The sequence below is a fragment of the Salarias fasciatus genome, chromosome 14, assembly GCF_902148845.1.
Source record: "Salarias fasciatus chromosome 14, fSalaFa1.1, whole genome shotgun sequence".
Classification (NCBI taxonomy): domain Eukaryota; kingdom Metazoa; phylum Chordata; class Actinopteri; order Blenniiformes; family Blenniidae; genus Salarias; species Salarias fasciatus.
The window spans coordinates 37540201-37555121 of NC_043758.1; the positions used below are offsets into that span (position 1 = coordinate 37540201).

The 14921-nt window shown below is 51.9% G+C and overlaps 1 protein-coding gene across 2 annotated transcripts; it reads right to left on the reverse strand.

Moving 5' to 3' along the window:
* Positions 1–343: 343 nt before the first annotated feature.
* Positions 344–13233, reverse strand: c2cd3 (C2 domain containing 3 centriole elongation regulator). 2 transcript variants are annotated; one of them, XM_030107605.1, is made up of 33 exons: positions 13021–13233; positions 12036–12305; positions 11801–11958; positions 11436–11587; positions 11180–11316; positions 10944–11076; positions 10738–10866; positions 10481–10628; positions 10310–10407; positions 10013–10201; positions 9821–9924; positions 9621–9739; positions 9298–9429; positions 8774–9220; positions 8539–8690; positions 7665–7908; positions 7388–7568; positions 7128–7311; positions 6693–6865; positions 6484–6619; positions 6132–6400; positions 5929–6009; positions 5265–5864; positions 4843–5184; positions 4627–4765; positions 4481–4545; positions 4195–4400; positions 3928–4058; positions 3662–3784; positions 3381–3574; positions 1822–2413; positions 1595–1703; positions 344–546 (listed from the first exon to the last, which is right to left on the reverse strand). In XM_030107605.1, the coding sequence occupies exons 1-33, from the start codon at positions 13070–13072 to the stop codon at positions 409–411; spliced, it is 6327 nt and encodes a 2108-aa protein (XP_029963465.1). In that variant the 5' UTR covers positions 13073–13233; the 3' UTR covers positions 344–408. The 2 variants fall into 2 exon arrangements, with proteins under 2 accessions (XP_029963465.1, XP_029963464.1); XM_030107604.1 differs by having other exon boundaries at positions 10938–11076.
* Between the last annotated feature and the right edge of the window lie 1688 nt (positions 13234–14921).

A 14921-nucleotide genomic window follows, 5' to 3' on the forward strand; every position in this document is an offset into this window, starting at 1 on the left:
TTTGAGTGAAAGCTGATTTTTCAACGAAGCTAAACTGCGTCACTGGAGTAATCATATTGTTTTATCAACTTTGGCCTCGATCCTAAAACACCTGCACAGAAATGTGTGTGTGAGCCGCTGCAGGTCTGAGGGAATCCGACGATCTGGTGAGTAAAGGTCAAACGGAGTCGAAGCAGGGTGGAGATCTGCAGCACGCTTCTCAAACACACAGCAGCTGAACTTAAAGGAAAGCAACCAACATACAGGAGGGTTTAATGTCAGTATGGAGAAGTCTGATCCACGAGCTTTGAACTTGAACATCGTTTTGCTCTGAGGCGCCTCAGGTTCACTCATTCACACTCGGCACGGTGGTGAATCAGGATTTATTTATAAAAATACAAAATATTACAGGAAATGTACAGGAGTGCGTCACAGCGTCCCGTCCGGACCGGCCTGGTCGAAGTGAGCTGCGAATATCTTGGCGATCCTCTGCGTCTCCCTCGTCATGGAGGAGGGCGACATGAGGGGGCGCTGACGGGGGCCTCTGGGAGCGCGGGGGGCCCGGGCCTGGAGGGAGGAGCAGGGAGAGGGCGTGAAACAGCATCAATACAAATCTCTGTCTTTATAGTTTCAGCCATGATGACGTTATGTAACAAATGAACTCTGCAAATACGACTTTCATAAAGGAAACCAGAACTAAAGGAACAGGCGTTACACCAAACAACAGGTCAGGTATGAGGCGTGTGTTGGCTCCTCAGTGACTCAGCCAGGCCCGACACGTGTGTGTGTGTGTGTGTGTGTGTGTGTGTGTGTGTGTGTGTGTGTGTGTGTGTGTGTGTGTGTGTGTGTGACGGGTTCAGACCGGCCTCTCGGTCACGTTGCTCCGTCACTGAGCTGATACTTTAAATGTTGATGCAAACATTATTACACAAAATAACCGAGGGACTGATCAATGTGGAAAAGTTGAAGGTTTCACAGAATTCCACGTGTCTTCAAGTCAGTGTGCTTTCTAAATAACGAGAATCTGAAGACCGAGCACAGAGAAACAGTCTCAGTCATCCTGACTTCCACAGAGGAGGGGAGAAACAGGGAAATCCCTGTGGTGTCGGCTTTAAGCCTCCGGTAATCCGAGTCTGCACCTTCAGCTTCTGCTCAACCTGAAAAACAGCATGTGGAGGAGTCTGCAGTACAAACAACAATGAGGCGCACGTGGATCATTATCAGCCCTTAAAATGAGTCACAGCAGCACAAAACCAGAGCGCTCCAACAACTGCACGGGACTATTAAAGTCAAAAACCAGAGTGACCCGAGGTCTGAAGTGTTCCGATGTCAAAACCCTGAATAGATTTAGGATGTGTGTTTTTAACAAGGGGAGGAAACCTCCAGCCTGACGGGGGAATTACAGAAAACTCCTGTTGCACACACCTCCCTCACAGTGAGGCTGCTAACACACAGCTTTCAGCCCAGTCATCAGCCCGGCGTCTGCAGGGTGCTGAAAACCTTTTTTTAAAGCGAGAGAGGGAGAGAGAGAGAGAAAGAGAGAGAGAGAGACAGAGAGGGAGAGAGAGAGACAGAGAGACAGAGAGAGAGTGTTGATCTGATGGGAACTACTCACTGTGTCGCTGAGCGTCTGAGAGAAGGACGGCGCCAGGCGGATGGCTCTCATGGACGCCTCCAGCTGGTGGGAGGACAGGAAGAAGTTGGGGACGTCTGCTGGGACGGAGCTTAACGGAGGACGTTAAAAGAAACTCGGACAAAGAGCAGGACGTTTCCTCCAAATCACGAGCTCAAACATCATCCGGAACGTGAAGCCAAACAGAAAGACCCGATGGAAAAGGATACTGCTGGAGCTTTGCGTCTTGGCCGTCCGCTGAGCCTGGTGCATTGTGGGTAACCGTGCCGTGCCGTGTGCTGGGCGAGGAGTCGGACTCGGTCTGCAGCGTTCCGTCACCGTCTGGTTCTGCGTCTGAGCCGCTGCAGCTGCGTCTGCCTCCACCACCGCCAGCGTCCCCGTCCTCCTCCTCTTCCTCCCCGTCCTCCTTCTCCTCCTCCTCCTCTTCCTCCTCCTCTTCCTCCTCCTCCTCACTCAGGTCTGGACCCTCGGGGATGTCTGGGCTCTCCAGGGGAGCCAGGTCCGGGTCTGACAGGACGCTGGTCCAGGGGCTGGTTCTGTCCGTCACGGAGGTGACCTCGTTCAGAGGCCTGGGCTTCACCACCTCCTCCTCGTAGTCTTCCTCGCTCTGCTCTCCGTCCTCCTCCCAGCCGGGCCCGTCCTCCGCCCGGTCCTCGGGTACCTCTGGAGGCGGGGAGCAGAACGGAGACTCCGGCTCTGGCTGGCGGTCTGAGATCCTCGCGCCGTCGGGCTGACGGTGGTCTTCCCCCTCGGCGGGGGCAGACCTGGAGGGACTCGCTCCCAGCTGGTTTCCCCGGAGTCCTGCAGGACAGAGGGACAAAAGAAGTGTAAAAAAGTTCTAAAACAGTTGACTCTGGATTTTGTTTTCATGGTTCAGTTATAAATAAAATCCAAACGGGTCCTGGAATATGTTGATACACATGAACACTGAACATCCAAAAGACTCTCAGCCTGAAAAGAATCCTACGTTTCTTTACGTCTTGTTCTCTCATTGTTTCATATTTGGGCGTTTAGAGAAAGTTTCAGTATCTTCACATTGTGTCAATAACCGAACTTTAACAGCTCTCACACCTCAAACGTGGCCAGTCCTCACGCTGCTGGAGTCTGAAGCGGCTGCAGACGTCCCAGCACCTCGGCAGCGTTGATATAAACAGTAGCGGCTGCAGCAGCAGCAGCAGCGAGGACGGCTCTGGCCGAGTCTTTCAGCGGCGCTGCTCTTTCTCTGCCACAGCGTTAAAGCTGCTCTGTGATCAAACATCCACTCCAGCTGCTCCACCGTGGCTTTGTTGGGAGCGTGACACGATGAGCGTGCACGTTGGTTTCTTGTGTATTAGTTTCCACCATAATAAATACTTAACCTGTTAGCTGGATCCTTTTAAAATCTGATTTTGCGCCTCAGATAAAGCGTCTCGGCAACAACAACGCAGCTGAACGCACACGATTTCCCTCTCAGCGTCACGACAGAGGAGAGCTCCTTTCTGAATTATTGACTATTTTAATTTCCAGTAACTTGTGAAGCGACTTCAGAGCGTTTTGGAGGCGATTTTGATTTTACACACAGTCAGTGTACAAATGCTCTGAATCTAAATTAATTTTTTATATTTATATCAAAGATAATTAAAGATTAACTGGATTGAAATCAGTGCGATCAAGCATTATTCTTTGATAACTAATTATCGAAGCGAGTGATGCTTTTTCCTCACAGCACGTGTTTTCAGGGACAGGAAGTTGTAGAAAGTCCAGGTTGGGGTTTCGGGTTGGGGCTCACCGCTGATGATGCTGTTGGCTTCCCCCACTAGCTGTGAGGACCTGAGGAGGAGCTGGCCGGCGTCGGGCGCCGCGCCGCTGGGCTCCTGCAGCGCGCCGCGGCAGTCCTGCTCCGCCGTCGGAGGAAACGGCGACGGGGTGGAAAGCTTCCGGCTGAAGTATCTCTGGATGTTGTCCAGTTCGCTGAGTTTTTTCCTGTCAAAGAAAGAAGCCACGTTAAAGCAGGGATGAACGTGAGAACAGCACGGCGGCGGTGGCGGCGCCGGACGAGCCGAGCGGTACCTGAGAGTGGAGAAGAGCGCCGAGCTGGAGGGAGCGACCTGGAAACCCGACCGCTCCTGGAGACTCTGGTGGTAAAGGCGGACGTTGTCCATGTGCTCCAGGTGGCGGTCGCTCTCACTGGACCTGCCGAAGGTGAGACAGCAACACGTGAAGACAGCGAGAGACGCAGACCTACGCCAACCAACAACCAGAATAAACAGTTCAAAACACTGAAAATGGAAAACTGCTTGTTGTTTCCAGTAACTCCAGCCTGTTTCCTGGCTGACCTTTCGGAGAAGAGCGTGTCGGTGTGGTCGGGCGAGGAGATCTGCTGCTCCGGGTATCTGCTGATGTGAGAGGGGAAGCTGCTGTACGTGGCCGTGGTCTGATAGCCGAGAGGGACGGCCGGGAAAAACGCCTGAGGAGAAACCACGAGGACCCGTCTCAAGCTTCCAGCGTAACATTAACACACTGTGTGAACTGACATGTTTTTTAGTTGCGGTTCAATGCGGGAGACTTCTGAACCTGTACGTTTGATTTGTCTCAGCTCTCACCGAGGGATCCTTTGCTGCGTCCTCGCTGACGGCTCTTCGCTGCCGCCGCAGGTCCTGGACGCCCCTCAGCGGCGTGACGGACACTTTGATCTGGCCGCGGCACTGACCGCTGAAGTCGGTGATGTTGTACCAGCCGCAGACGGCCGGCAGCCCACACAGCAGAGGAGACAGGTCCACCGGCGCAAACCCGATCACCCGCTCCACCTCTGCTCAGGGAAAACAAGTCAGGAGGGAGTCGAACCAGCAAACAGACGGGAGAGCTCAAATCCCGCCGGGACCGCCGTACCTCCTTTGTGCCAGACTTTGAAGACGAGGGCCTGCTGGGGGTCCAGCAGCAGCTGCTCCGACAGCCTGGAAGAGTTAAACCGAGACGTGAGGCTCACACCGGTCGGCAGGTCACGCCGGGGTCAGAGGTCAGCGGGGTCACCGGACCTGCACTCGTGCCGATGGTCCCAGACGGGCGACGCCGTGCCGGCCACCACGGCCGTGGACACCGGCTCGGCAGAGTCGGCGGTGACGTACGAGACGCAGCAGCACGGCGAGCCCTCGCTCCGCTCCGCCAACGGACACCCTGCCAGAGACACACACTCAATACACACACACACACACTGTGCAGATACACGAAGGCAGGAGTGACCACACACTGACCTTTGAGGGTGAGGTGCATGGCCCGGTCCACCATGACGCTCACAGGGAAGGATTCCTGCTCGCCGCTGTCGGAGCGCTGCGCAGGCGGGACGTCTGGCGTCTCTGCCGAGGATTCCTTCATCTCTCTGCTGTGTGAGTCTGACTTCCTGTGCGGACTGGGCGAACGGGCTTCCTCCGCTGCCTCCCCCTCCTCTACCGAGTCTTCCTGACAGTCGGACTGCAGCGCGCCGCCGCCTCCAGCAGCCTCCTCTCCGTGTTCGCAGCCCGCCGTCAGAGAGACGTGAACCCTGAGCGCTGCTCCCTGGAGGTCGGCTGCCGAGCGCCTGAACAGCGGATACACGCCTGGAGGATCACAAACCTCGTTACTGACCCACCGACATGCAGGCAGACAAACACCGGAGCCAGACTGGTCTCAGACTCACCGCTGACGGTCGGCTTCTGCTCGTCCGTCTTCGCCAGAGGAGACAGGTCGACGAACGCCGAGCCGACCAGCCGGTCGGTGTCGCCGGGCCGCCTGCCGCCGTCCTTCCTGAAGGCCACCCACACCTGCACCTCCAGCCTCTCCTCCCGCAGGTACCAGGCCAGAGGCTGGGTGGCCGTCAGCTCCACGGTGCGGCTGCCTTCGAAGCTCGCGGCGGCCCGGCCCTCCTCCGCGCCCTCCTCCACCCGGGGGTGCTTCATCTGGGAGCAGAACGCCTCCTGCTCGTAGAACTGATAGCGGAAGTAGCAGTAGGTGGAGCGCTGCAGCGCGCCGTGGCCGGGCAGCAGCAGGCAGTGGACGGGGATCCACGCCCGAGGCACCCAGAAGGTCAGCCGGAGCTTTCTGCTGCCGTCCTGCCAGAGCTCGTCCCCGTCCCGACGCCAGCTCTCCCAGGCCAGACCCCGAGCCGCTCTCAGGACCCGCTCTCTGTCCGAGTGGTGAGCGAAGCTGACCGACAGCTCCAGGCCCCCCACCAGGACCTGCTGCTGCTCAGAGCAACTCGCTTCCTGGGTTGAATAGATGCCGAACCAGCCAGAAATACCTGGGAAGAGAGACAGAGCTGGTTTTCATTTCCAACAAAGACGTTTTCTCAAAGAACAACCTACCTGTTCTTTTGTGGAGGAGATCAGCCAGTGGCGTTTTCACTGTGCCCAACATCACGTCTCTAGGTCTGGAAACACTCAAAGCTGTAAGAAACACGGAGGAAAAATAAACAATAACACAACGAGAAACAGAAATCCTCGTGGCCTGGAGAAGGCAGACCATGAGTCTGCCTCATGCAGGTGTGATGTTAACGTGGAGAACGAACCTCTGCGGTCGTCTCTGTTCCAGACGGTGAAGACGGCCGCGGCCCGGTCCAGCCGCTCCGCCAGGCTGCAGGTCTCCCCGCCGCTCCGGTGCTCCAGCAGGTCGCAGGCCACCTCGGCCTGGTGGTCGAACTCGGGGCTGAAGGTCCTGGCGGCCATGCGGGTGCGCCTCGCCTCCGCCTCGGGCGTGAAGGACAGCTGGACGGTGACGTAAGGATTCAGCCCCACGCCGGCAAAGTAGGCAAACCGCTCGTCTTTCTCTGCGATCAACCTGAAACGGAGAAGTCCAGCAGAAGAATCAAACGGATGCAAAGATGTCATCCAAGCAAACAGTTTTCCAGAAAAGAGACAAACCTGGCTGCTGCCTTCAGGCCGGAAGCTCGGTGCACCTGGAGCACGAGCGTCACGAGGCGAGAAGCCAATCCTCTCCCGGGCGGCGCCTCGTGTCTCAGAGGTCGGTGTTTGTAGCGGACGCTCACCTCGAGCAGGCCTGAGAACCCAAACACAGCTGTCAGTAAGCAAAAAGCTTCGTGTCCCGCAGACTCTTATCTTCATGTGCGTACCGGAGGGGTGGTGGAGCTGTGAGGAGGGGTGATCCGTCCTGGGGATCAGGGGTAGAGAGAACCTCTGGCCGTCGTCGGGCTGCTGCCGCTGCATGGTGACCATGGCACACAGTCTGGACAGCGGCAGCAGTCCTCTGGCTACGAGCTGGTCTCTGACGTTGGGGTAATAATATCTGCAAAGGGACATTTAAATGAAGCTGGACACGTCCAACAGGAGACACGTACCGACTGAAGAGGACACTGGGCCGCTGCTTCGAGCTGCAACGCTACTTTCATGTTATCCTTGACTGCTGTAACCAAAACAGGAACGCTGGCTTTTCTTCATGCTGCAGCTTCGGCAATAAAGAATCAAAATGAAGAAACTGGCGTCTGCTTGTTAACTCGTGGGGAACCAGTCCTTATCTTCCACGTACAGAATGTCACGATCGCACAAACCTGCACCACACTTCAAACTGGACGCCTCCCCCGCCGCCGAGGCCTTGGCTGGAGAGCGAGCTGAGCAGCAGCGTCTGGACGGGGACGTCTTCGGGAGCCAGCAGCACGTGAGTCTCGGTGTGGCCGAACAGCGGGTCAGGGACGCACAGCGTGGCGGTGCTGCGGAACGGCCTGACGGTGGCGCCTGTCGGGGACGGCAGAGTTCAGAGCGAGACGGACGGAGCGGAAGCCTCGGCGACGCTCAGACGGCACGGCCTTACTGGTCAGCACGTCCCCGTCCCCGTCTCCGTCTCCGTCCCCGTCCTGGCAGGGGAAGCCGTACTGGACGTAGCAGTCGGCCTCGCCCCACACCGTGGACTGCAGCGGCGTCAGCCCGCTGGCCTTCTCCACTCTGACCACAAACACGTGCTCCGTCATGGCTTCCACCCGTCCTGCGTTCCCCTGAACAACCAGAGGAAGACAGGCGAACGGCGCCCGTTCGCACTTATTTCCTCTGAACTCTCGCCGCACGTACGTGCACAGAGGGACGGTTTCTACCTTCTGCTGCGCTCGTCGCTGCTGATCAAGCAGATGAACTGGCCTCACCAGCTGAGGCGGGGAATCGCAGTACTCGTCTCTGGAGCGCTGGAGGGACAGGATCTGCTCGGATTGGCCCATCGCCAGAACAACCCTGAGGCGTCCTCTGCAGCCGCCCGACAGCACGTCCACCACCGGCATGAGGCCGTCCACCGCCACAACGGGGTACTGCGCCCGCAGGAGCAGCTGGGCGATCCGAGGCTCCCTGGACGACACAAACACCGGTGGCTTCAAATTTTAAGACATGAAGAGATGAGGGTGTCGGACGACTTCTTCCAGAACATCCAAATGTAAAAATCAAACTTATTGACAGAATTTTAACTGCCCAGATCCAAATAATGACTCTTCCATGCAGCTTTATCCCACTTCACATTAGCAGAGTCGATTCTTTTTTAACTGCACTCTTCTAAAAATGTATCATTTCATTTTAAGAGGAAATAACGACGTCTTTTAAAATCATGAATCATTCTTGAACCAAAAGGTCCAACTGGAAAGTGAAGTAGAAACTACTTTTTTAGACTTTCCTAAATTAATCTAAAGATAAAAAAATCCCCCAATAACAGAAATTTGCAGCAATCAATTAATCAATAAACGATGTCCAACGAAATTTAATTTTTTTATTAAAAATGTAACTTTGTTGGACCCTCAGTATTTGTCATCAGTATTTTTGTCAATAAGTCATTAATTGACCACAAATCATTTGTAGTAGTGAATATAGTGTCTTTATGTTTGTTTCTCAGAACCAGAACGCCGCCGCTGTCCCACGTACATTAAGCAGGAAGGAAGCTGGAAATAAACCTAATATTCTCAAAGACGAGGCTTTTCCAGGACTTGCCTGAAGGACATGTAGAACTGGTGGAGAGGTAACTTCACGAGGCCCAGAAGCGGGTCCTGCCCTGACGGCCTGCTCTTCTGCCACACTTCGATCACCATCACGTTGTTCTTCATTCGCTGCAGGAGTTTAGAGGTTAACGCCACTGGCGTCACCTGCAACACACAGAACGAGGAACCGTGAATAACCTCTGCGGTCGGTGTGTGCACCGCACCCGGCGTCCCTCCGAGCCGCTGACCTGGACAAAGTTGAAGGTCGGGTTCTTCTGACCCCAGCTGACCACGGACCGGGCCGTCTCGTCACACCAGAACAGTTTACAGTTCAGGTAAACGTTTGGAGCCTGCAGAGGCCCGCCGCTGAAGCTCTTCCCGTCTGGAGCCATCAGCAGAGCGTGGAGCAGGACCTGGGGCTCCTCCTCCTCCTCCTCCTGCTGCCGCCGTGGCGTGAGCGATGTGAAGAGGCCGGGGTGAGGGACGCGGTCTTCTGGCGTCCTGACATTCATCCGGGGCGTCTCAGAGCGACCCTGAGGCTCCTCGCTGCCGGGGTCAGCATGCTGAGGTCCGGCGCCGGCTCCTCTGTCTGGACTGGTTGCAGCTCGTGGTGCTGATGAGTCGCTCTGCGTCGCCTGGGCGTCACTTTTTTCAGAGAGGAAGCGTTTGCAGTCCACTTCAAGTTCCACCGTCACCTGCAGAAGATCCCGACATTCCCTCTGAAAGCCGGCCGCCAGCGAGATCTTCTGTGTGAAAAAGTGAAGAAACGTACCTTGAGAGGCCCGACCTCCCGCCTCCCGCCGTGTTCCTCCAGGCTCTGCACGGCCAGGACGACGGACTGACGGAGCTGTTTGCTCTGCAGCAAACCGCGCAGAGGATGAGCCGCTTTACCGACGAACACGGCCTGTCACAGAATGCAAACCAACCAAAATGTGTTCAGAAATATACGACACAATTTAGAACAAACTAACTGTGTTACAACAAGAAGTCAATAAGAGAATACGCGTTGTTAAAGGGATTTTGATCATTTTCTTGGTATTCTTCTGGGATAAATACACATGCCAACTCTCACACCAGCTTGTTTTAGCTGCTTACTTTCTTTTGGTTGGCCTTCCGTGAGTAAATCTTGAAATTCAGATGCGTCTCCCACCACTGCTGAAGTGCTGCCGTGCTGAGGTGGACAGAAAACACAGACGTCTGCTCGAACTTCACCACTAAAACGGAGAAGAGTACAGTCAGCAATGAATTCAAACACTTTGGTGGGAGTTTTAATCTGTGATGTAACCGAGACAGACCTCCTTTAGAAAGTTTACTGGAGGCCAGGCGGGTCACCTCTCCAGAGCCGCCGTGTCGACTCGAAGTCAAAGTCTCAGGTAACTGATATTCAACAAAATATGTGCTGTAAAAGACGCAAACCAAGAAGCATGACATTTACTCCTACAGGCAATGTGATTTTTAAACCTGAAGGGTTTAAAAGAGCTTCCCACCACTTGTTGGCGATGGCGGGTCGCGGCGGCCTCGCGGTGAGTCTGGCTGTGGGGCTGGCGCTGCCTGCAGGCACCGTCAGAGAGTCGACGGTCACTCTCAGCCGTCTGACTGCGCTCAGCAAAGCCATCTGCTCCTCATCCAGCAGGCGACGAAGAGCCGCAGCAGGGCGCGCTTGATCCAAATGTGGACTGGAAATACATATTAAAAAAAAAGTTTAATGGAAGTCTTAAAGGCTGAGAGCACTGGGGTTGTAAACAGTCATGCACATCTTGACATAATGCTATAGAAGATCTTACTTTTTGATCATCTTGGATCCAGACTGTGGCAGCTGTTGATTTTTAGAGGACGACTCCTGACGATCCTCCGGAGCCTCCTCCGATCGGCTGTCCAAGATCTGAAAGAAAATCCTCAGTGAAGTCACCGCTAGGACGTCCATGAAGGGGTGGAAATGAAATCCAAATACTGACAGGGTTTTTATAGAACAAGTTTTCCAGTAAGCTCTGGTCGTACTGAGGGTCATTGAGCTCACTGTCTCCACACACGCTGCCGTGGCCGGACAGCGACTCCGAGGGGGAGTGCCGTCCATCCCAGAGAGGCGGAGGAGACGAGGCTGAACTGAAATGACACGAGAAACATTAATAACACAAACAAGTAAAACACTTGAAAACAAGTCCAAACTATTCATATTTCAAGTGCAGTAATGATAATAAAAGCACAGGGCTACCTGCCCAGGAGGAGATCCACAGCTCTGTTATCGAGGCTGCAGTCTGAGACCAACACATCAGACTGCTTCACAGGTGAGTCAGTCTGAAGGATATTTTCTAGAAACGTCCCTGGGGGAGGAGGAAAGGTCCTGCAGACAAAAGAAACAAATGAAGTAAAACAGATTTCAGTCTAGATGTGACAGAACTCTGTTTTCCTCACACTGACTGGAGAGGCGGCTGGATGTTGTCCTTCGGGAGTGGCAGAGGGGAATCTTTCAGCGCAGGGTCAGAATCCATCTCACATTTTAAAGCTGATACAACCATAGCGTTTCGAAGCTTGTTTCCACGTTCCAGGATAACTGAAAAGAGGAAATAATAATACGGACAGTTGGAACAGAAAACATAAGAAACTAATGATAAAGGTTGAGCATCTCTGACAGTGAAACAGCGTCTGTAACTAACCTGACAGAATATCACTGGCAGCTTGTCCATGGGAAGTGTCCCGACTTAACGGATTCACCGTTGTTTCACTGTTCATCGGCTTCTGATTCTCCACAGTCTCTTCCCTGTCTTTCTGGAAGTACAGGTGGTCCTTCCCCCTGAAATATTACACACAGAATCACCAATATGCTCCATTTTACACTTCATTGAGGACGTTTTGAGACCATTAAGATGACTGATAATGAAGGGTAGACCCATAACAGCAACAGCATCACACCTTGGTGTGTTTGCACCACTGCTGCCGGCTGATTTTTCCTGCGAGGGGACGGTCAGTGTGTGGACCTGCAGTCCTTCCAGGCTAACGTCTGTCGGCGGACCTGAGCTGCTGCTGTCGTAGGCCTCGGCGAGGGGCTCCAAATTCAGTGAAACCTAAAAGAAAACGTTCAAATGCCAACTGGATTCTTACTGTTTTTATTAAACAAAGTTTTCAAAGTTGTAGCTTTTTGCTTTTTAATGCAATAATTTCAAACAATGACAGTCGAAAAAGAAGGAAACACCATGATGTGAGTTGAGGGTTAGCCTCTCTTCTATATTACTGGCCTCAGTGTGCAGCTAGCATTGTGAATTTCAGTGTCTGCTCACCTGTAACTCTCCCAGTTTGTCAGATGTTGGAGATACCAGAGTGTAAAATCCACTGATTGGGTTTGACAATGACAGACGGGAGATTCCAGCGACCTGAGCACGAGCGATTGGTAAATGATCCGGCTTCGTTAGAACTTCCAGCACCAAAGAGCCCATATCTGTAAATAAATGAGATCATGAGATCAAAAATAGCAGCTTAATGAACTGAAGCATTTTGCGGTCTCCCTAGCATTACCGGTCAGATATGAGGTGAACTGCTTTGGCCCACAGCGGATTGGGAAGCAAGCTGTGGTCTTGATTGTCTTTTGGGACAGCTGTGCTCCGTCTCTGGGAAAGAACTGCGTCCCGTTGGACGACTCTCCCCACCATCGCAGCCTGACGGATGTAGGAGACGGCGGCTTGTGAACCGTCCACAGCACCCGGCTTATCGTCACCCGCAGGAAGCATCGAAGCTGACCCTCGACCAGAGGAGGGAGGCTCGTGGAGGGCGACACATCGCTAGGGACTTGACGACAAAGCGGAGACACAAACAACGCAAAATTATCAGAGGCGATTATGTATGGAGGTAAAAGTAAAGAGAGTGGCAAAGAAAACTGGAGATGACAGCAAGAAAAAGTCTATTATTATTTAATACATAAACAAATTGTTAAAGGTTTTAATTCAGGGATATTAGACAATGAGAAAAATGTTGAATATCTAATGAACAACAGAAAGTAATTTCAAAACAAGAATAATAAAAGTGTGATACCAAAGGGCTTTAAGAATCAAACTCAATCATCAATACAAAGTTGTGGATTAATCTGGCTTGATCTGCTCGCTCGTGCAGACTGCTGATAAACGGGATGTGCAACAGGAGACCAACTGATGTTGAACACACTTTAACTAAAGCTTTCTGAGAGTATTGCTTTATCTGTTTATCCCAGAAAGGATTCAGCTGACAGTAGCAGCATCGGGCTTATCTCCCCAGTTAGCGTTAGCATCTTCAGAAAAGTCTGTGGCTGGAAAATGTTTACGTATAACAGAGTTACAGGCGAATCGACAAGTGCTGACTGACACAGAATTACCGACAGGACAGCAGCGCGATTCAAATCAACAGTGGAAGCTTTTGAACCAACCATAAACACTGCTTTAAATGTCACATACAAGGCTAAAGGTGGGAGTGACAGCTGCTGTTAACAGCCACTTAACTCGTTAGCATTGCTAAGCTAAGCTAACTTTACCTTTCTTCTTGCCTCCTCCAGCTCGAGCGGGCCGCAGCTTCCTGCTCTTCATCCCTCAGACCGCGAACAGCAGCCCGGCCGAGGCTGCGGGGTCTGGGGCGGTAACGGGCGCGTTCATGATGGCCGAGCCGGTGAGCAATAATCCGTTTAACAGAGGTGACAGAGCCACACACCGAGCACTGGGAACACAAATACAAACCGCGGCGCGCAAAACGGTTTCCCAGCAACACCCCCGTCCCGCCTCCGTGAGCGCCGCTGCACAGAGGCATGCTGGGTAATGTGGTCTTTCAGTGTAGTCCCACCAGGAGGGACTTTACTTCAACCTGCCCCTCTTCAGACACGTTAAACTGGATATGTGTGTTATATGTTTATGTATTTTTTTTGCTATAAATTATTTTTACAATGTTTGTTCTTGTGGTTTTTGTGCGTGCGCGCGCGTAATTGATTGCAAATTAATTTGTTTCTGTAGCGTTTGTATCTCGTTTCATACAATGGTTTTGACATATTTGAAAACGAACTATTAACAGGTAAAACCTAGAATAAATATCATTAAACCTATCACTCACGCGCACGCACACAGCATTACTTAATCTATTCAGAATAATAGTGTCTTTAAAATTTAAAATGTCTGCTTTCCTCCATTTCTGTATACGATTTTGTTTTTGTACGTCGACTGTACTGTCTTCTTATCCGTGTGTTAGTCTTGATTGGTTTACTTAATTTATGACAACAGAAAAGTTGAGTCAAATTCTCAATGAGATGAAATCGACTCCTCTGAATTAGTTTTGAATTTTTTTGTATTTCATATTACTTAGTAGGTACACACGTCTCAAAATCTCTAAAAAAACAGCTTAAAAACAAAAAAAAACACCAACAAGTGAAACAGTGACGCATTAGCTTATACATTTGAACAAAACTATTTCATTACACTATTTGTTAAAACATCAATTCAAGCCGTGATGAGGGGCAAACAGTCAAATAACACTTTAGACTTCCAATGAAATCCTGCCTTGCCCATGCAGGTGTGCAGTTCTGAATCACCACCAGCAGAGGGAAGCACTCCTCTTAGCGTTGCTGTTGAAAAGTTGAACACTGGTAGGAATGCCTGCTCACATTATATTTCTTAAAACTGCAAATACAGGAAAACACAAATTCCTGTTTTTCCTTTGTTTCACAGATGGATTCAGTGTTTTCATCAAACAACGAGGACCCAGAAAGAGTTTAAAAATCAGTTTATTTAATGTGCAGAGCTACTGTTCCTCTTGACAATGAGCTGAGGAAGACATATGATCGGGTCATGTGTGTTTAAGGAACTGAAGGAGGCTCCTGCATGGTAACGCCGCTCTCTGCCGCCATGCTTGTTATGGAAACACTCTGGATCACTGTAAGCCTATAGGAAAAATGGGGGATGGCTTACATTCCAGGAAACAAATGTTTAAGGCCAAACATCTGTCTCTATCAGTACAGACAAAGAATGAGAAAATTCCCTCCTCTGCAGTCGTTTTTTTTTTTTGTTTTTTTTTTTAAGGGAATAACTCAAAAATGACTTCAGATTTCTAGTTCTCATGATAAAAGCTGTGAAGAGACAGCAGTTTGTCCTGCCGATCAATCAGTTTCCTGGGAAACTCTTAGCCCTGCACACACAGGAATGTGCAGCAGGCATCCAGTACCTGTACTGTTGATATAGTTTCTGTGGTCTGTGCACGCTGTGCAGAGCAGGAAAGAAATCATGCATCTTCTTGTGCAAGCAAAGGTATTAATCAGGAATCCCTGACAGTCAGGCAGCGGGACGCCGGCCAGCAGTCCCACGCAGAGAGGCCTGCTGCTGATTTACAGACCTGTCCCCTCACATTCTGATTCAGGAGGAGTTACAGCCCGCTCAGAGATCCCAGCGGCTGGCA